The 21,398-nt window shown below is 48.0% G+C and overlaps 1 protein-coding gene across 1 annotated transcript in view; it reads right to left on the bottom strand.

Moving 5' to 3' along the window:
• Vps11 (vacuolar protein sorting 11) overlaps positions 1–21,398 on the bottom strand; it is a 33,400-nt gene that overhangs the window by 5,049 nt on the left and 6,953 nt on the right. The window contains exons 7-21 of the mRNA XM_077675946.1: positions 20,314–20,435; positions 18,831–18,892; positions 18,262–18,421; positions 17,630–17,704; positions 16,992–17,070; positions 16,269–16,415; positions 14,637–14,919; positions 13,094–13,269; positions 12,259–12,309; positions 12,093–12,181; positions 5,025–5,099; positions 4,878–4,967; positions 3,805–4,018; positions 960–1,039; positions 218–277 (exon numbers count right to left, since the gene is read on the bottom strand). Of these exons, the coding sequence (XP_077532072.1) occupies positions 218–277; positions 960–1,039; positions 3,805–4,018; positions 4,878–4,967; positions 5,025–5,099; positions 12,093–12,181; positions 12,259–12,309; positions 13,094–13,269; positions 14,637–14,919; positions 16,269–16,415; positions 16,992–17,070; positions 17,630–17,704; positions 18,262–18,421; positions 18,831–18,892; positions 20,314–20,435 (1,763 nt within the window). The remainder of the gene's footprint in view (positions 1–217; positions 278–959; positions 1,040–3,804; positions 4,019–4,877; positions 4,968–5,024; positions 5,100–12,092; positions 12,182–12,258; positions 12,310–13,093; positions 13,270–14,636; positions 14,920–16,268; positions 16,416–16,991; positions 17,071–17,629; positions 17,705–18,261; positions 18,422–18,830; positions 18,893–20,313; positions 20,436–21,398) is intronic.

A 21,398-nucleotide genomic window follows, 5' to 3' on the forward strand; every position in this document is an offset into this window, starting at 1 on the left:
CATTTACTTTAAGGTGGCAACTTTTTTGGCTACTCTCAGCAATTTCTGGGCAACTGAGGACCTGGCAACCGTAGCTGTCTACGCAATCTGTAAGAATGAATAATCACACAAGACGCCTTTTGTGCTGTTGCTCGGGGTATGCAGCAATTGCCTGTCTTTTTGGGCTCGGGGTGGCAGCCCGCCCAAAGGGGGTGGCTCAACGAGAGCAGTTCCTCACCTGTGCTGCGGCAGGCACTCTGGACAGTCTGTTTCATTCTCAGCATAGTTCTCAAAGCACCTGTTGGAAAAAAAACAAAAAAGCATGAACTGAAAAGCATGAACTTCCATAGGACCACGCAGGTCGTCACTTGGAGAGCGTGGCCTGCCGATTGTGGCCTGCTTGATTTGGGCAAACTGCTGCAGGCCCAGCGCAATAGATGCTCCTGAGAGGGAGCCAAGATGAGCTTGTCAGGCTCCTATTTGTGACTAAGTTAGCACTCCAGCGAATTCAGACCTACCAGCATTACTGATTCACCTGTTGCCCTCCAGGAACTTAATTAATGAGGCTTACAACACCCACAATGCAACCGCCAATGGCACTTTAAGCACAATTCAGTCCCTGCGCAGAGACGGCCTACCTGGTCATACAGCTGAAGCAACTGGAAACTGGCAAGCACACAACCTGCTCGGGAGTGCCTCCTTTCAACAGCGACCCTGGCTACAGCACACTCTGATGACCACACCCTGTCTGCATCTTTTAAGCCTGGTACCAAAAAAGGCAACAACAAAGTCAACAGCATCCCCAAGAAACTACCCTTACGGCTTTCTCCTTGCTTCGATATCGTTGTCTTGTCAGGGGGAAATCTTTAAACTTTATTAACAAAGCAGCCTACACTCTGCACATTGTATGCAAATGGTACCGTAAAGCCACGTCCCTGTCATCCGCACCTGCGTACATGCAAAAAAGAAGCAACACTCACTGTTGGTGGTAGGAGTGGCCGCAGAGGAAGTGGACCGAGGGCAGCTCCAGTTGGTGGTTGCAACCCGAGCACTTGGCATCCTGAAAACGGGGATGGTAACAGTACCAGCTACACCACACAACAACAGCTCAATGCCAACTCTCACAGGGGCAGAGCTACTCAATAAGCACCAGCTGCGAAACTGCGAAGGCCCCCTGTATTGAAACCCCATCCACGGTTGGTTTCCTGCTCTGGGGGCAAGTGGATTAGCTTGCCATCTGTCGAGAGAAAGATGAAGTAAGTACTCAAGTGCTTGCAGCCGCTGCTTCAAGGCTTCAACTTCAAAGCTACCCAACTTCAAGGCTACCTGCCATGGCGCCTTGAGTGCCCGCAACTGATCCTCGAATAAAGCATGCCACTCCTGATTTCACCCAACTCTAACCCGATTTCTGCGATAACAACTTTACATGCAAGTCAAACGATCACACCCGGTCACCAGATATCTGGTCCGACGAGGACAGCGCTTCAAACCGGGCTTACGTACTGCCAGCTGTTCGCCTGCCAGTTTCGTTTCCATACGAAGGTAGCTCCGGGGGTCTAGTTTTGCTGCTTAGTTGAACTGTCAATTCAGACAGACTCTGATAAGTTTTTGTACTGTTTCATTTCAAAAGTGTTAGGTGGCGCTGCAATGGAGGAGGCTCACTGTGCTGATCTCTTTTATCGCGCAACAGCTACTCAGCCAAAGTTTGCAGGGCACGATTCAAGTGCATCACACCTCATTCCTGCAATCAAGGCTACAATTGCAAGTCAGAAGATGATAATAAAGCACAACTTCATGGTTTGAGAGATTACTTACCGTGAACGTCAATAAGCATCAACCACGGAACTCCGTTTTCAACTTCGTGCATGTTTTTCCGCATCGCATGCTAGTCCTAATATTGTGCTGGCTGTAAATGCAGTCAGTCATAGGCAAGATGTTTTTACGTTACATGGGGACAAATTGGTGCCTCTGATAATGTCAAAGCACCAGATTTCTTTCAGGGAACTACACGAAATTGCAAATTTTGAAATCGAGTTTGGGCTTCACCGCACGGCACAAGCACCATGCGTGCTAACATTTTATTTATATCTGACAAACTGTTCCACGCAAGTAGACATTTTTTTCTAGGGCATGTTTTTTAAATGTTTCCCTACAAATTGTATATTCTAATTTTCTCTACTACCGGTGCTTTGTTATACACGACTCCTTTTTTATCATTTTTTTCGACTTGACAAAAATTTTGATTTTTGAAAACATTTAAAATACTGGCGTTATTGGAAAGGCCGTTAAATAATCTGCATTTTGGGTTCCTGTAATGAGTTCCTAACCAATTTTTTTAGCAGAAAGAAAATGTTTTCCTGGACCACTAAAAATCGGTCAATTTTCCCGCAGACACGAAAGAGTTAATTGCACTCACATTGGAGTCGAGGCATTACTTTGGAACATCAAACATATGTCGTGTGCTTAGCCCTGACAAGTACCGCCTTCTCGTGGAGCCCGACCTAACCAATGAAGGTGCACACATGGTTGCCCGCATGCATGCCACACCAGTGAATGCAACCTATGGCGGATAGGCACATTCCAGTGCATTTGGCATGGCTCATGAACAGGCTGAAAAGTTGCCTCCTGTGGCTGAAATAAAGCAGCAATATTATTGTAAAGGATTATTTAAATTTGCTGAATTATTATAAAAATGGAGCTGCGAAAATATTTATTTGTCAGGGATTTGTCAAGGAAGCTATGCAAGAGGAATAAGAAAAAAATGTTACCTTTTTTCCATTTCGGCTTCAATAGCACAAAAAGTTATATGACTAGCCAAGCCAAGTAGATGAGGAACGTTGCTAGGCATAGAGTTTCATACCAGAGTTACTCAATACAGACAGTTGCGAAACTCCGCTTCAGAATCCGGGCGGCGCTAGCCCCCCCACTCCGTGGAAGCTGAGGGGCAAGTCGACGCGCGCGGCACCTAGGAGATAAAAACGGAACTTTGCTAAACTATCATTATTCAAAATTATTCTGTAAAATAAAGATTGCTTTTTAAATTAAAACACAGTAATTACGTAAAATTTACTTGTGTTTTTGCGGCTTTTCTTTTTATGACTTATGGCAGCAGCCGCAAGCACTTGAGTACTGCTTCAATGTCCTGCCGACAGACGACAGGCTAGTCAACTTGCCCCGTGCTTGCCCCGGCGCAGGGGGGCAACCGAAGACCGGCTTTCGATACATGGGGCCTATGGGGAGTTTCGCAACTGTCTATATACAGTAATTCTGGTTTCATACTAATATATACTAGAGGGAAATCTGGCGCCGCAGTCGCAGGGCGTCATGGGCGTCACCATTGCAGCTAGCGATGTTCCTCGCCTACTTGGCTTGGTTAGCCACGCGTCTTCTTTTTTTGTCTGAAAGCCAAAGTCAACAAAAAAGGGTAACATCTTTTTCTTATTCATCTTGCATGAAGCTTCTAAATAATCCCTGACAGATAACAGATAATACTTTTTGGAACTTCAATTTTACAATCGCAAAACAAATTCGAACAGTCTTTTACAGTAATATTGCGCTTTTTAGCAGCCAGAGCCAACTTTTCAGCCTGTTCATGAGCCATGCCAAGGACAAGTGGAACGTGCCTGCCTGGTACATGACGGAACGCTCGCTGAAGCGCGGCTCCCCTAAACAGTGGCGCCAGATTTCCCTCTAGTGTATGTTAGTATGAAACTCTATGGTTGCTAGGTGTTATGGCGGCAGGTTTCCCTCTGGTGTACGGTATATCAGTATAGAACCCTATGGGCTTGGGGGGGGGGGGGGGGGGGGGGGGGGGAGCAGACTAGCCTGGAAGATGCGTGGCCCGTGGCGCAGCTCGTCCATCTCCTGGCGCACGCGCTCGGTCTCCTGCCGGTACTGGGCGATGAGCCGCTGGTGCTCCTCGAGCTGGCGGCCCTCGGCCTGCAGGTGGCGCACCAGGTAGTCCCGCAGCACCGACAGGGGCGCCGGCCGGCTCATCTCCACCACCAGCACGGGGGGCAGCAGCCGCCCCTTTTCCACCTGTGCGCACGGCCACCGTCAAGGGAACACAGCAAATAGGTCTTGCGGTCGAGCGGGGAGGGAAACTAGGCGGGTTGGTACTGGGGCAACTGGTCCTGGTTTTACTAAGTTAAAAATTCGGGGGTTTGATGCGCCAAAGCTACACCTTGGCTACGAGGTGTGCCGAAGTGGAGGGCTCCGGATTAATGCTGACCACCTGAAGATCTTCAGCATGTGCTGAAATCTCGACACACTGGCGCGTTTCCTTTTCGCCTCTGTCAGGGAACTAGTTGGCGAGTTTACGCCACAATGAAATCAACGTGCTGCAATCAAGCACCACAGCAGTAGGCTGTCGCTTAATCCTGTCTGTCTTTCACCGCGAGCACATGCTAGCTTGTGCGACATCTAAAGGGCACTAGATGTTATTACAACAAAGTAGACAACAAGTAGACAAGACGATGAGCCTCAATCCGTCAACCTTATTCGCAATTCAAGATGGTTCAGCACCAACTAGCCCCATTCATCGCCCTTTTGAACTTTCATGGAGTTTTAACGGAGCTTTTTTAAATTAAACACTTGTTAAAAGCTGTTTGTTCCACTCCGTTCTCTTGCATGTTTAGTCTCTGAAGTCATTTACACGATTAAGTTCAATAAATGTCGTGTGGGCACAGCTATGGCACAAAATGAGGCTGTCCCTGCAATGCTGGATGCACAAACCCCCCTTGTCTCTTCCGGCTCTTGCACTAGCCTTCTTGCCAAGTGCAAGGCTGTTTGAGACAACTAAGCCACTCCAGCTAAAGAAAACTTCCTAGTCAGACATGGCTATAGAAGGATTTAACAGCTTATAATAAACTGCCCGTTCGACACAACACGAAAGGATATGCTGCAGCACAGTGGTCAGGTGCTGGCTGGCGCCTTCCGCCCTGGCGAAAAATCCCAGTGCTTGGATCCACAGGTTGGGGTCATGTGTCCTGCAAAATGCCGGAATCAGCCAGACTACGACCACTAGGAGGAGAAAAGGCACGCACCCGAACTTCTCGCACAGCTTAATGACGCCGTCGTAGTCTTTCTGGTCTATGTGGTATGCCAGGATCTGCTGGTATCTGCAAGTATTTCAAAATGTTGGATCAGAAAATTTTTCCAAGCTGTAATCACGTAAGGCTAGCCAAAAATTGAAGTCTCTGAATATTTTGCTCGTATACACAAGTTGCGAGGGACAGCAAGTAGCCAAGGCACAAGAATCTTCAGTCTGTTATTTCCTCTTCGCACATTTGTTTAAAATGCTTAGTGCTCTGCTTAATACAGTCCTCATCTAGAAGATTTCACGATGATTAGTTTTCTTGGTACAGAGAAGGAGGAGAGTTAACTTAAATGTACAAATGTGAACTAGTGCAAGATGCCATTGCGCAAACTCTGGCCCACAAAGCGCTAGCAAACTGTTAATATTTTTTTAACAGCAAAGCTGCTTAACTCTTTCGTTACCACCCCTATTCAAATCGATCACCAGTGATCGATGATTCATATTGCCTACTGCGACATGTTGTAGTTGTTTCTCGTACACCTTATGTGGCCAGAGGTTAGTCTAGACACTGCACTTTTAGAAACAGTTTGAATTTTCCCGCTCCGGCGACATTGAGATTTTTGACGGTGTTTTTTGCGAGCTGAGGTGCGTGTGTTTCTGGGGAAGGGGGCGTGGCTGCTGCACTTGACAAAAAAGGATGCAGATTGTGGTTAGGCCACATTACCATAATATTTTATATTTTTTTTGCCAAAAGGCTCCTGGCAAGTCAAGTACCAAATAATGTTGTCAGCTTTGTAACCCGACTGCGTTGAGAGGAGATAATTACTTGAAAATGGGACCAGGTATTCACTAGTGATCTTTGGTTCAGAGAAAGGGCAGCTTTATTCTGCCAGAGCTTACTTCTGATGGTCCCCCGCATGTCTAGCAAGTGTTCCTGGCATTTCAAGCCAGTTTCCAGCAGTTTCGGTTTCGTTTTTGCGTTGCATAATTCATATTCGGCGCTACTATGCAGTTACCCAACTACAGTTGAACCCCTTTATAAGAGACACGTACCGGGGAGCAGTTTCTGTCTCTTATATAAGATGTCTCTTATAAGCAGGGTGCCATGTTTTTACCAACTGATCAACTCATAGTTCAATGTGGGCACCGTATGACTAAAATAAGCTCAAAAGAACGCTACAGCATGTTGAAAAAGATTCATTCTAATTAATGTTTGGCCCAAGCATTTATGAAACTTTGTTTGTTTCATGACTGTATTTACACTGTTTTTTACAACCAATTCTGCAAGCTTTTTTTCCTTTCCTTGTTTGTGGAAGATGAATCGTAGATGTTGAGTTCACAAGCCTGATCAATAGCCAGAGCGCACAGCTTCTTCCGCTGTGTGCTCAGGCTATTCATTACGCTTGCAGGACTCAACATCTGCAGTGCTTCTTGATTGGGAGCTATGCGAGTGGGAGAGCCCGCATGTGCGATCGCGCTCCATTCAATGGACGGCAGTAAGCTTCAACCACTTCTGTAAGTTGCGTTTTCATTGGCAGGGCTTCTCATTGTCATTTCATAGCTGACTGAACCACTTTGTGTTTGCTGAAGTTATAATAAATAGCGACTGCAGGTGTCTGTCGTCCACCTGTGCTTCCAGGATGGAAGCAACTGCAATTAGTGACTGGTGGCACTGCGTCTGAAGTTAAAATGTCTGTTACAAGCGAAATTATTGATTAAACTTCAAGGATGACTTGTCCCTTATAACCAATCTTCTACATCCGATGTCTGTTATAAAAGAAGTCGATTTAATGGGAGAGATAGGGCAGCCAACCATGTGGGTGAATAGTGTCTCTTATACCCATTTGTCTCTTACATCAGTGTCTCTTATAACGAGGTTCAACTGTACAAGCTCATTTGCCATGGTGCCTCCGTTGCCCGCTACTATTCCTCGAAACAAGCATGCTGCTCGTGCTTCCACTTCATCTACACCCTACTTCTGCGATAACAGCTTCCGCTGAAAGTCAAAGGATAACACCAATTGATTGATTGTGGGGTTTAATGTGCCGACGCAATGCAGGTGATGAGGCGCGCCGTAGTGGAGGGCTCCGAATTAATTTTGCCCACCTGGGGATCTTTAACGTGCGCCGAAATCTCGTACACACGGCGTTTTTGCTTTTCGCCTCCATCAGAAAAGCGGCCGCCGCGGCCGGGAATCGCACCCGCAAAGGATAACACCAAGTCGTCAAGTATCAGTTCAGACAAGGAGAATGCTTGAACACCAGCTGTTTACCGGCCAGTTTCGGTTTCATAGGGCATTTCCGGAGGTCTAGTGTTGCTGCTTAGTAGAACTGTCTATTCTGACAAGGTTTCCAACAGCCTTGTATTTGTTGCTTTTCGAAATTGTTAGGTGGCGCTGCAATGTACTAGGCTCGTAGTGCAGAACTTACTTCATAGCACGACGGCGGCTTGGTGAAAGCTTGCTGGGCACGATTCTAGCCCGTCATACCTTATTCCTGCAAGTAGGGCTACCATAGTGAGTCAGAACGTGATAATAAACCGCAAATGAAAGTTCTGACTGATAAGTGACGATCAAAACGTCAACAAGCATCCACCAAAGAGTTTGGCAACTCGGATATGGCAAGAGCAGCGGATTTTTTCGCATCACTTGTGCTGGTCATAATCATCGACAAGGTGTTTTTACATCACTTGGAGGCTAACTGGAGCCTTTAATAATGTCAACCCACCAGATTTCTTCTAGAGAACCATCCAAAATAGCAAAATTTGAAACAGTGGTTGGGCTTCACCACAAGGCAAGGGCACCACGCAGGCTAACATTTTTTTATATCTGACAAATTGTATCGCACAAGTCAATTTTTTTTCTAGGACGGGTTTTCGAAATGTTTACCTACAAAATGTATAGTCTACATTTTTTCTACTACTGGTGGTTTATTATACACAACTTACTTTTTTTATTATTTTCTTCTACGCCTGGACAAAAACTTCGAATTCAATTATTTTTTTCGCAATCACTATTTATGAAAAGATTTTTAAAACTAATGTCGTTGGAAAGCGAGTGGAATCATCTGCATTTTGTATCACTGCAATGTGTGCCTAACCAATATGTATGACACAGAAAAAATGTTTTGTTAGACCCCTCAAAATTGGTCAATTTCCCACGGTAACAAAAGAGTTAAAGGGGCACTGACACAAAATTTTGAAGGCGAGATAACTTCTGAGATAGATTGGTGGGAACACATATACATCATCTGCAAAATATCAGCGGCGAATATAGCCTAGAACATATTTATAATCAATTTTAAAGTGTGCGAAACGCAACCGAGCAGCCAGCAGAGGACCACGCGCAATCGACATCCCGAGGATATTGTGTAAATAAACAACGCCACGAGTTTGTATTTGCCGCTTCCGCACTGCCGGCGTTTTTCGCCGGCTCGCCCAGCTCGCCGCTCCAATCGGAGGGCCGGAGGGCGGAGCTTCTGCTCTCGAGAACAAACGACCCGATCGTTGGCGGCGGAGGCGCCGTGATTTCGTCAGCTCATCGGGAGCTGGCCGCGACCAAAGTTCTACAGCGATTCCAGGCACTCTGTTTCTATTACTGTTTATTACCATTGGATGCGAAAACGCGCCGGAGGCACGAAAAGCCCACTGAGCGAGCCGCACGGTCGCTGTGCAGGCGGCGGCCACGGCCGCGAAGTGGCCCAGGCCGGCGCAGGTAGCTCGAGTGATAGCTTGTTACCGCTGCACGAAATTGTCCCCAAGTCCCGACCATGGTGGCTTACATGAGAAAGGAGTTAATGATGCGATGGCGGTCTGCATTAAAAATTGTCATTTGCACCGCTTACGAGAGCGGCACTCGAATATCCGCCGCAGTGCTAAGCCGAACACATCTGTAGGCGGACCTGCAGGCAGACCAGCCGGCTGCTCCCAGCGCGCGTCTTGCCACCCACCGTCTCGAGCGTCACGCGTCGTTCTTTAGCCGCGGTAGCATTTGCACTCGCAGCGCCTGCGTCACATCCACGGTCGCATTTTAATTAAGCGCCTCACGAGATCAGTACGTGGGGGCATTCGCAGAAACTGCCGTCGAATTCGACAGTGCTACGGCGGCTCTGCTCTGTGATATCCCTCCGACGGTCACGTGGTGAGCTTTGTTCACACAAAATCCACAAAATCCATCGTTTCGTGGCACTCGCTGAAACCAAAACTGCGACTGGCCGCACTGAAAATGCCTCTTATTAAACAACCGCCGCACGCTGAAGCAAATGAGGTTTCTACAGGTTATAAGTAGGTCACTAGCTACTTATCGCAACAAAAAAAACAAGATGCAAAATTTTTGTGTCAGTGCCCCTTTAAGCTTTTAGCTCTGCCGTATAGTGTTAACAGAAAAAAATGCCAAGAAAACGGACCGACCCTCGTGAGGAGTGCCCGGCGTCGGCCAGCTTGACCTTCGAGAACACCCTGCCAAGCATTCGTGGCGTGATCACTTGCATGCTCTTCTACTCGCCACTTCACGTGTGTTCGCGCTACAGACGCTGAGTTCACAAAACCGGTTGCCACACGTTCTAGCGCGTGCTAATGCCGCCCACTTTGGGAGAGATGCGAAAGGCTGCCGACAAAACGATCCAGGCCTGCCAGTCATGAAGAATTTTCAGTGGCAAGTTGCAAGGTGCAACAGCCGGACCTACGACGAAGGAAGAGGGGCCACAAGCCCTGCTGTTTCTCCAGCCTTGCACCACTAATGCAAGCTAGGCCAATTTTTTTCGGAATTGCTCAGGGAACCAATTTTTGTTAATTACAAGTCACTTGAAAGAATGCAAAAAATTAGGACCCTTAAAAAATGCCGTCCTTTGCAAAATGTCCTCAAGTTGTTTGCAACATATTCATTGAAATTAGTCACTGGCTAAAGAGGAGGAGGAGAAAAGCGAAAGGAAAGGCCGAGAGGTTATCCAGGCTTAGAGCCCGGATTGCTACTCGGCAAAAGAAGCTATTAAAAAGCCAATCATGCTAGTGTTAAGGACACATTACTGCAGACAGCCACACCTCCATTTGCAATTTTAAAAAGATTAGCCAAACCAAAACAAAAAAAAAAGCCATCAGTTTCGTCTTGCAGCACTGTAACACAGCATACTTCCAAAAGGAGCAGCCAGCTTGCTAGAGGTAGCATTACCAGCCTTTTAATGCCACCTTGTTAAAGGGGCCATGTAGACAAAATGTGTTTGTTTAATTTGAAAGATTTCGTGTTTTATAGTGCCCCCAGCGCTTGTCCGGAAGCAAACGTTTTATTCGCTAAGAAATTATCTTAAGTTAAAATTTTGATCCTCCCACCACATCGTGTGCTCTCGTGACGTCTGCAATGACATCACAAGAACAGGTCTTCAAGCTAAACTGCAGCCAACTGCGAAGCCTTGTTTACTGTTAGTCTTCCTAGATGGCACCACCATACTGCACCAGACCGTTTTCTGTCTTTTCTTTGTTTTTGATCGTATTTGTACCTGGCTTGTTTTTGTAATGCTTGTTTTGCTAAGTAACTCGGGGGACGAATAGCAAAGCATGCTTTCCGCACTGGGCGAACAGAGTAGAACCGTGGTCCTGAAAATTAATATGCAGAAAACTGAAGTAATGATCAATAACCTCGGGACAGCACAGCAGTTTGAGATAGGTGGCGAGGCAGTGGAAGTGGTAAGCGAATATATCTACTTAGGCCAAGTTGTGACCCCAGATCCCAACCATGAGGCAGAGATAATTAGAAGGATCAGAATGGGGTGGGGTGCATATGGCAGACATTCTCAGATAATGAATAGCAGCCTACCATTGTCGCTGAAGAAGAAAGTGTATGACAGCTGCATCCTACCAGTACTCACCTACGGGGCAGAAACCTGGAGGCTCACTAAGAGGGTTCAACTTAAATTGAGAACGACTCAGCGGGCAATGGAGCGGAAAATGATAGGTGTAACATTAAGGGACAAGAAGAGAGCAGAGTGGGTCAGGGAGCAAACTGGTGTTAAAGACATATTAGTAGAAATTAAGAAAAAGAAATGGACGTGGGCAGGGCATGTAATGCGAAGGCAAGATAACCGCTGGTCAATAAGGGTAACAGAGTGGATCCCTAGAGAAGGCAAGCGTTAAGCGTTGCAGGGGGCGGCAGAAAGTTAGATGGGCAGATGAGATCAAGAAGTTTGTGGGGATAAATTGGTCACAGTTGGCACAGGACCGAGGTAATTGGAGAATAATGGGAGAGGCCTTTGCCCTGCAGTGGGTGTAGATAGGCTGGTGATGATGATGACGATGATGTTTTTGCTAAGGTAGAAAATATTCGTTTTATCAAACTTGGTGTTCGCTCGATAGATATGGTGATGTGAGACACCGTCGCTTACGCCAATCGGCCAGTGACATCAGAGACAACCCCAAAGCCCTACCGTGCTGTGCAGCTAAAACAAGCATAGTGCGCTTAGTACCAACAGCAGTACACACTGGTAGTTCTATGTTTACGTGTACTTTCGTAACTTCCACTGTTTACCCCACCATTCGTACTGCTGTAAAAAGAATGTGCCCTAAATTTAAGTGCAAACAGCTTGTTTGGCAAGCTTATAAGCCCTGCCTAATTTGCGTTTGCTTTTGCCAGCCTCAGCCAATTTCAGAGCTGGGCATATGACATCAGAGGTTCTGTTGCAGAAAACGAGCTAGTAGGTCGCATGACCATTCCCTTTTTTCCTAACTATATAGCTTATCTGAGCGAAGTTTACGTTGTGGTGTCAGTATGGCTCTAACGAGGCAATCTTTCGAATGAACCAAACTTGTGTTTTCTCTGCATGGCTCCTTTGAGCCTAAGGTCTACAGCCTCTCCCACCTCTAAATCCAAATCAAGCTGCACATCGGCACAGGCTGCACAGCCGTGTTCGATGTTTAATCACAGGCAACACAAAGATTTGCAAATAAAATTGCACAGAGACGAGCACAAAGACTATGTAGTAGAGAGAAGTTTACAGAGACCATCTCAAGAGCTCACTTAGCCCCGGATAAAGCCCAACAGGCACCGCCGTCAGAAGCCAGGGGCTGCACAGACCCTTGCACGACTCACAGTTTGGCTTTCTCGTAGAGGTGAAGGATGCCCGGCTTGAAGCCACTCATCTGGCACAGCACCAGAGCCTGGTCCAGGTCATAGTGGGACTGCAGTGGGCACAAACCACGCTTGGCTGTAACCCACGTTCAGCCACAGCCCACACCCAGCAACGTGGTGCACTCACCTGCATGTTGCGCAGCATCTCCATGATCTGCAGCTCCCGGACTTGCCGTGCCTGCATCAGGCAGCAACCACCCACACTGCCGTGTGAGCATTTGGGGCCCCAGTTGCAACCAACAAGGCTCGATGGGCCCCTTTGGGGCAGAGAGTTTCATATTACATATATATGCTAGAGGAAAAGGTGTCGTGGGCACCGCTGTTACAGTGTACTAGAAGAGAGGTGCGTCGTTCGGGGCCGACTAGGAGGGTCCCTTTTGCAATGAAAATTTCTGCTGAGGAACTCCTGTTGCAAGCAGCGCCCCTGGCGGCCGCTGCTTACCAGTTGGTTGCAGAAGTTTTGTTTGTTAAATTAGGCCTTACTTATTGTCCTAAATAGTCTCATTTCTTTATTTCATAACATAAAGTTTCATAAAACCCGCCAAATAACCGTTTTGTTTGATTTTGATTTAAAAACTTAAAGGTCGCGCTGGCTGCAACACGATTTCTCTGGGGAACGCCAGCGCTCTACACAATTTTTTTCATTGCAAAAGAGACCCACACACTCTTTGTTGGTTTTTTTCCTTGCATGACACACCTTTAGCTTCTAGTGCACTGAGCCGCTATAGCAGTCAGCGACGTCTCTCGCCTACTTGGCTTGGCCAGCCATACGACTTCTTTTTGCTACTGAAGCCAAAATCAACAAAAAGTGGTAACATTTGTTTCTAATTCGTTTTGCACAAAGCTCCTAATAATCCCTGACAAACAACTTTAAATATGCCTTTGCAGTAATATTGCTGCTACCTTGGAGCCACAGGAGGCAACTTTCCAGCCTGTTCACGAGCCATGCCAGGGGCTCTCACCTGCGCGTCCGTCTCGTGCTTGTACTCCTGCAGGTGCAGTTCCAGCAGGGTGTTGTAGACGAGGCTGGACGAGTCTGGCTGCGCCTCCACTATGTGCTGCAGGAAGCGCAGCAGCTCCTCCGAGTTGTCCACAAAGATGTGGATGAAGTCCTCGGGGTGGGACCGGCCAGGCGAGGCTGCAAGGGCACGTCATCGGGAGGGATGTCAACCAACGCTGCACGTGCAGTGCTACTCGTACCCTCTTGTTGAGCCAACTCTGCCAGGAATCTTAAACCGAGGAACCCAAGGAGCTTGGGGAGGGCGACCTGACTTGTACGTCGATATCGCCTGTTGTCATACAATGATTTTTAAGTGAAGGTTATTACTCCGGGTACAAACACAGGAAACGCCTGGTAGCGTCCCTCTGACCTTGAGCTCAGTCAAGGTCAAGCAAGTGCCTCGTGCGGCTTTGTGGCGCCAACATAAATGCCACTGCGCAAACTTCGACCACGAATTGAAGCAATTCGCAATGCCAACACAACCGCCACCGACTCTGCTTCAGTCGCCAGTTGAAGAATAGTTGACGACTGTGCTTGGAGCATGCTGACCACGTATGCGGCGCCATGGGAGATGTGAAACGTTGTGAGCACTACTACCACAAGCGCCAATCAGGGTTCTGCCTTGTGGCCTTGTGAGAGCAGCATGTCTCGTGTGTCGGCGCAGAGGAATACAGCGGAACCCCGATTATACGTCCCCCGGTTCTATGACGACCCGCTTCTTAAGACGTATCACCGCGGTCCCACCAAACTCCCCACAGAAAGAATGCATTAAAAAACCCTGGTTATACAACGCTCGAGTGCACGTGGTCCACTTCATGCGACAGACCCTGGTGGGGATAAACCAGCGTTTCTCATTTTTTACACCACTTCACCGCCTCGTCCTGACTTCTCTTTATTCTTAACCCCCGTTTGACATTGCTACCACTTGCAGAAGAAATGCAAGCAAGCAGGCGGGTACTGGTGGGGGGAGTGAACCTTTAACGGCCCCACGCGGTAGCAGAATGCCAACGCACCAACCACGAGAAGTCGGTCCATGTAGCCGGTAGACCACGACTTTGAAGCTCCTGCCGAGCCGACAAATGTGAAAACAGATACGACGCAACCCCTCAGTGGTGACCAAACACGCGCTTTACCTGCCCGCTCTAAGCTTCTTTGTTTCACGATGCTCTCTCTCTCCCCTCTCTCTCTGCTGTTGGCTCTCTACTTATCAGTGTCATTCTAGGCAGGCATTTACCCGTACCTCCGATCATATGACACCTTGGTCATACGACACTTTAATGTGGTCCCTTGAAAGTCATATTATTGGGGTTCCTCTGTACTTCAAAAAGCACTTTGTGGGAGATGGGTTCAGAATCGCATGCAACTGAAGTTTCACTCTACGTCGATTCCCACCTATGTGTGGGATTTGCCCATTTTTTTCATAAAGTCAGCGCTCTAAGGGAAACACACCACAGTGCCCACTACCCACGAGCGGGGTTCCCCCGTCCCCGATGCCCGCCACGCACCCGCCCGTCCTGTGCAGAGCTGCATGAGCAGCTGGGTGGTCTCGGCCGGGATGGCGTCCAGGAGGGCCTTGCCGTACTTCTGCAGGTAGCCCTCGGCCTGCGAGTGCTCCAGCTGGGCGATGTACTGTAGCGCCCCCGCATGGTCCTTGCGGTCATCCACTTGGATGTGCAGGTACAGGTCGTGGCAGCCGTGCTTCTTGGCCAGGTGCAGCGCTTGCACAAAGTAGCCCGCCTGCCGGCACGTCCGCACAGCTATCTCCACGTCAAAGGCCACGTCCTCCGTCTGTGCGCACGGGTGAGGAGAGGTGCGGTTAATTAGGAGCACCCCCCCCACCCACAAGCACACCGGTGCGAGCCTAAGACCCGATCTATTGTCAGCCCAGAGACGCTATCCAGCATTCATGTTATCATAGAAACCATAATGTACGTCGCCGCGGCATACCTTCACTTTGGCTCACTAACCAGGGGCCTCACTCAACAGAAATGCAAGGAGTGGATTATGCAGCAAAGACAGAGGTGGACGTACAGGCAACGGAGCCAAAATACACGCCATTGCACATCTAATCTTTCCCTCATTGGAAACGACATGTAACCACAATCCCTCTTTAAGAGGAAGGCAATGGCAAGCTACCCACTCCCCAACAAAAGGGAGCAGTGCACATGTGTGAACTCACCCACTACATGTTATCACATTATATGTTCTTACCGATTCATTCAATAGCAGTCCCTGCAACCCACGGTCTTATCACAGCTCAGCCAATGAGACAGCTAAAGTGCGTTTCGATGACAAACAAGACCTGACACATTCACAAGCTTAGGGGAACCCGCCGTGGTGGCTCAGTGGCTAAGGTGTTGGGCTGCTGAGCACGAGGATGTGGGTTCGATTCCCGGCCGTGGCAGCAGCTTTTCTGATGGAGGCAAAAAGTAAAAACGGCCGTGTGTTTAAGATTTCGGCACACGTTAAAGATCCCCAGGTGGTCAAAATTAATCCGGAGCCCTCCACTACGGTGCACCTCGTTGCCTGAGTAGCGTTGGCACTTAAACCCCACAATCAACCAACCAAATCACAAGCTTAGGGGAGGGCCATAGCTGGTACGTATACAGTGCAGTGTGTGCTATTATTGCAGGTCTGAATGGATGGGAAACCTGGCTGAGTACAGGAGACTGGCTGAGTACAGGAGACTCTGACACATGGGGAAACATTTTGTATGCACAATACTATGGCTAGACCAGATAGGTACAGCGGACATCAGTTAAACAACCATGGCCGACCATTAAAATCAAATTGAAAAAAGAAGGCAACTTGTTTAACCAAAGTTCAAATACACAGCTGAGTAGTCCAACAGCACATTCGAATTTTATTTCGTTAAGAGATAAAATTCCATTAACAGAAAAACGAGTCAACTGAAATTTTTCACGTCAAACTAAGCAAGCACATATAGTACCCAACACTACACCTCAGTCCGATCGCATTAAGGGGTGAAAGTGGACTAACTGAAATCGCATTAATGAGCCAACTGACATTTTCCAGGCCAAACTAACCAAGGGTATCAAATTTTGGCTGCAATTTAAGGAGCAGAAGCAGCAGCCGGGCAGCACAACTCCTGCAGGTGGAGAGGTGAGCGTCCATACCATGATGAACTCGCTGAGCTTGTCGTCCTGCTCCAGCTTGGTGTAGCAGTTGAGCAGGAGGGTCGTGTGGTCCTCGGTGGCCAAGCCCTGCCGGTGAAGCTCCTGCAGGTACTCCGTCAGGTTGCCGATGCGCTGGGCGTCCAGGAACTGCACCACAGGACAAATCAGGTGAGATGAGGGAGGAGGAGAGGGCACAGAAATTCACATCAGAAAAGAAAATTTCTACGATAACTCCAAGGGAAGTGCTTTGCTTTTTGAGGCTAGAGCAGGTTGCTTGCGAACTAAGAGCTTTGTGGGGAAGTATTCACAAAATGATGGTGTATGCGTGGACTGCAAAAAAGAAACAGAAACTATGCGGCACATAGTCATAGAATGTGAGTGTATCCATCCAAATCTTCAAAAGGGAAATATTCAGCTTCCAGAAGCCCTAGGATTTAAGGGGTGGAACAGAGGGAGTTAACTTCAAGGCTGTGGAGAAAGACTGAAAGAAGATTAGAATTCTGCTGAACGAAAAGCAGAGAGGGGACTAATGCCTAGGACAGCTACCACCTGCAACAGAAAAAAAAAATGTATTTTGTGCTTGCCTTCGAGCGGCGCTACTTATAAACAACGAGTATGTAAGATGGATTTTTTAGTTTTTTTCTTGGTAAGATGATGCGTCATCACCCCATTTCAAAGGGGATACTGCTCGCAATCAGTCAATCAATCAAGAGGTACACTCACCTTACGGATTACGTATGAGGCCTCCAGCTTGCCCACCGTGCGCAAGTACTGCTGCATGGCCCCCTCGTAGTCGCCCTTGCTGCAATAACAGCGCCACACGGCCAGATTAGGCAATGTGCAAGCTTAATTTCAACATTCGGGAGTTGGGGATCCCCTAGACAAAAAAGAGGTCAGAGACCCCTTGAAGAGTGCATGCCACACCCCCTTATGACTGATTCAGGCTGTGCTTGGGATGTTCGCATTTCGTGCACACCGCTGCAAACCTACTCCAGCCTCCATGCTCTAAAAACTAGGGCACGATAAGCAGGACAGGACAAGCGCTCCTGCTTCTTCTGTGCCGTTGTGTTTACTGCAGTCACATTTTTAGAACAAGTATGCATCAACCTACCCAACAGTGTGTTTTAATGCAGTCACTCCGGCCTCCCACTTATTACAATCATCGAAAGAACATTACCACCAATGCCAGTGTGTGCTAGTGTATGTGCTGCTCCTATTTAGCAACAAATAATCCTCAATGCAGCAAAACCACACAGCAGGCTAGCTGAGCCTGTGCTGTCACTGCAGGGCACAGTTAGTTGGCAACTCTGCAAACACACAGCCAGCGTGTGCCTAGTAATGCAACAGGTGCCACTGCTTACCTGTAGAGGTGGTCTCCATACTGCCGGAAAATGTCGGCCAAACCGTCCTGGTCGTACTTCTGGCTCCGGGCCAGGCTGCATTGGGAGTTTGTTGGGGACATTACACTGCTTCAATAATGTCTACGTACACAACACCATTACAAAAGATCGAAACACTGTCTGTGACCAGCTCTACACGATTAGTTGCTGCTTGCAGGCATGCTTAGCTCCATCGACATCCCCACTTCATTACTGTGCAGCACTAAGCTATCATTAATTATTGCGGAACAGGCATGCATTCAGCTGGAAACCTTGGTCAAGTACCAAGAGTCTCTGATGAATAAGGCGATGTGCTATACAAGCACCTTGCTTTCTGCAAGTCACTGACATACTTGCCTTGTACCCCACCAGGCTATGTGAGAAAGCCTAGCTTGAGCCAAACTATTCATTTCGTCAGGTTCACTGCCAATACCACCAATCTCTCCAAACCATTCCAGAGAAATGACACCTCGCACTGCTCCGTTTGAGCAACAGGAGGCTACGACATCGCACCACTTCGCTCGACGCTATTCACCTGCACAGCACGTCTTCTCACCCTCTCACCGGCTGCCGTGGGGCAGAAGGGGAAACAAGGCGGCCCATCCCAGTCCTACCTGATGGCCAGGCTGTACTGGTTCTTGCGGAAGAGCAGCTCCAGCTTGCTCCCCGTGTCCCTCTCCTGGAGGCAGTACAACTTGCCCTCTTGCACCAGCACGTACAGCGAGCCCCACTCCGCCACCACGTCCACCACGCCGGGGATGGCCTCCGAGTAGGCTGCACAACAATCACCACAACCACAGACACGTCACGCCCACTCTTCGCCTGGCAATTGAAGAACGTCCACAGGAGGGAACCAAGTTAAGCTGGCATGCACAGTTTCACTCCAATCCGAGACGAAGAAGTCTGTACCAGAGCTGTGCTGTCACAGCCACAATGGCACGTGAGCATGACAGAAGGTAGCACAACTTGTACCCAACCCTTCTTGCTATGATATTGCTAAAGGCTTCACACATTATGTGTCATAGAAGAATAATTTATTTGCCACCTACTGCCGTGAAAACAATTGCGAATGCTGTGAGAATCAAGACTCCGAGCATCACATTACACTCATTTTTTGGCCCCGCGAGGATGGGTTGTTGCCCTGCATGCAACAAAGTTTCAAAAAAATCTGCGTAGCACTCACCCACAAACTTATTCTGGATGTCGTAGATGGTTACTATGGTCTTGTCCGGGCCACCAGTGCTCCTGAAAGAAGCCAAAGCTGCTTTGGCTGTTGTTTCTGACATGAGAGTAGGTAGTGCCAAAAGGTTGCAAGATCAGAGTTAGTGTACGAACCTGCAGCAGATTCTCAACAACAGTGGGTGGAAGCTTACAGTAACAAAGTTGACAGATGACCACAAAAGGTGTGCTTCAACTTGTGCACAGCTGAGGCGTTCTTTTGACTTATACTGAAACTGACCGCTAAATGTCACTGAGCAGAGCACAACACAGCTCGTGTGTTGCGATAGCACACCAAATGCCACATGTGAAAATGCTGGCAGCGATTACGATGGTTTATATTCAGCTTCTTCCTGCACCAGCACATACGATGACGACAGTGGCAATTACTTAGCTTACTAACTTTCCAAGTGTTGACAAAGTGTATGACAGTTAACAGCTAGCTATTTGGTCATTCTCCAGCATCAACAAAGCTGCTGACTATGACAACGACTGTTTTGGGTTCCAAGGGTGTGAGATACAATGCAGGGTAAACAGCTGTGCTGTAGAAAGGCAGCAAGCTCGCTGTCAACGGTTCAGTTCGCAAGTCTCTTAGGAATGATCGCATCTACTTCAACACCAGCAGAGCTGCATATTGACCTTTCATATGCTAACAAAGCATTTAGCTGCAACCAGCAAGCTGGAGCTACATGCATTACTGGGCTGCAGAAGCACGAGATTACAGCAGTGCACTAACAAAAGAAGAAAAAGAAAACGGAGTCTTAGCATTCGATCAAGATATCCCTTGTATTAGACTGCTTTGTGAGCACAAGTGTTGCGAACGAGCATGGATCCACAATCTGAGCTTACCTCTAGGTGGTATTCATTGAAAAGTTTAGCTGTCAATTTCTTTGCTTGGCAACATTGGAAATGACCACGAACATGGCCGATGCGCCACGGACATGGTGCAGCTTATGCCACTGCGCCCGCACACCAAAGGAAAAAAAAAAAAAAGCGTGCTCCGGTCTGCTCTGTTTCAACCCGATTCTTAATGGTGGTGTCAACAGAGATGTTATTAATCGCACTCACACTGGACTCAAGGCATTACTTTGTGTTCGCTGGGGGCAGAGTTTGGAACGTCCAACACTGACCATTTGCTTAGAATGGACAAGTACCGCCATTCTGCGGAGCTCAAAGTAACCAGTAACAGCGCACTCACATGGTTGCCTGCATGCGTGCCTCGCCAGTGAATACAAGCTATAGCTGCTCACAAAGTGTAAAATGAGCAGTAGCACCTCAAAAACGATTTTTTTTTTTTAGCTGAACACTTGGACTGAAGTGAGCAACAAGGAGTGCAGAGGAACAGTGATGCCTGGGTGGAGCAGCTAAGAGCAGCTTGGCCTCTCTTCCTGGTTCACTGTGCATGTGCCATTGCATGCCACCAAGCTAGCATGCACTGTCGGCCGCACCTGGCTGCCTTAGAGTCCCTGGCCACCAGGACCAGGTAGGTGCGGAACCAGCGCAGCAGCAGCTTCTCGTCCTCGAAGACAAAGCACGAGCCACGGCCCTCGGGGTGGTAGAAGTACACCGCCTGCAAACCATCTCCCATTCACATTCCCGTCTCGCTCCACCAGGGCACTGTCATGGTAAAACTTGACCTCAGCAACAAAAAAAATCAAGGAAGCTCACACAGACGCTTAAGACTTGAAGGTAGCGAAGCTGTATGCAACGTTCACGTCCATCACGAAGGTTTAATTCCATGATTGCAGCCGATCTGCTTCTTCTTTGCTGCCACAACAACCTTTACTCCAACAGTTATGCTATAAGTGCAAGCTTTTTTTTTTTTTTTTTTTGAAGTGATACTCACTGGACATCCCCTTGGAAGGGTGCATGCTATGAGATGTCTTTCTCGTTTCGAGAAAGTGTTGCCACGATTTCGGTGAATGCTGGAGGTTTTTTTTTTTTTTTTTTTTTTTTTTTGCCAATCTTGGCCTTAAGTGGATATGCTTGGCTTGACAAGAGTGCGCCTGTGATGCTGGGCGGTCACTGCGAAGCACGCACACACGAGCGCTAAGCATTTTCTTGCTTTTTTAAACTGCCGGGTGGTCGCCACAAGGGCCGCGCTCACGTGCACGCGCTTGGCAATTTCTTGGTATAACTGCGGACACGAAAAAAATTATGACTTGCTGAACAGCTTCACTGTCAAAAAAGAAAAGAAATGAACCACTTCACTGCACCGTTTATCTGCAACCCTAAATGAAGTTAGATGTGTGCAGGAAGCTATGGAAAGGAAAGTAAGATGCCTGACATTCAGAGGTAGCAAGGAGGCAGCAAAGACCAGAAAATAAATACGAACAAAGGACACCCCCGTCTGAATTAAGGTGATCGATGGGACGAATACGACAGGAGATACCAAGGAGACGGAAGGGAAAATGGGATGGGGTAAAAATGAGGAAAGAGTGGTATTCAAGGTTTGCACTAAACAGAAGCACGTGGCAATCGCTGCACCCTGCAGTGGACAAGTAGGTGTGACAGATAACTTAGCAATCACCTC

Source organism: Haemaphysalis longicornis, unplaced genomic scaffold (genome assembly GCF_048455015.1).
Source record: "Haemaphysalis longicornis isolate Haplotype H1 unplaced genomic scaffold, Haemaphysalis longicornis Haplotype H1 scaffold_7, whole genome shotgun sequence".
Classification (NCBI taxonomy): domain Eukaryota; kingdom Metazoa; phylum Arthropoda; class Arachnida; order Ixodida; family Ixodidae; genus Haemaphysalis; species Haemaphysalis longicornis.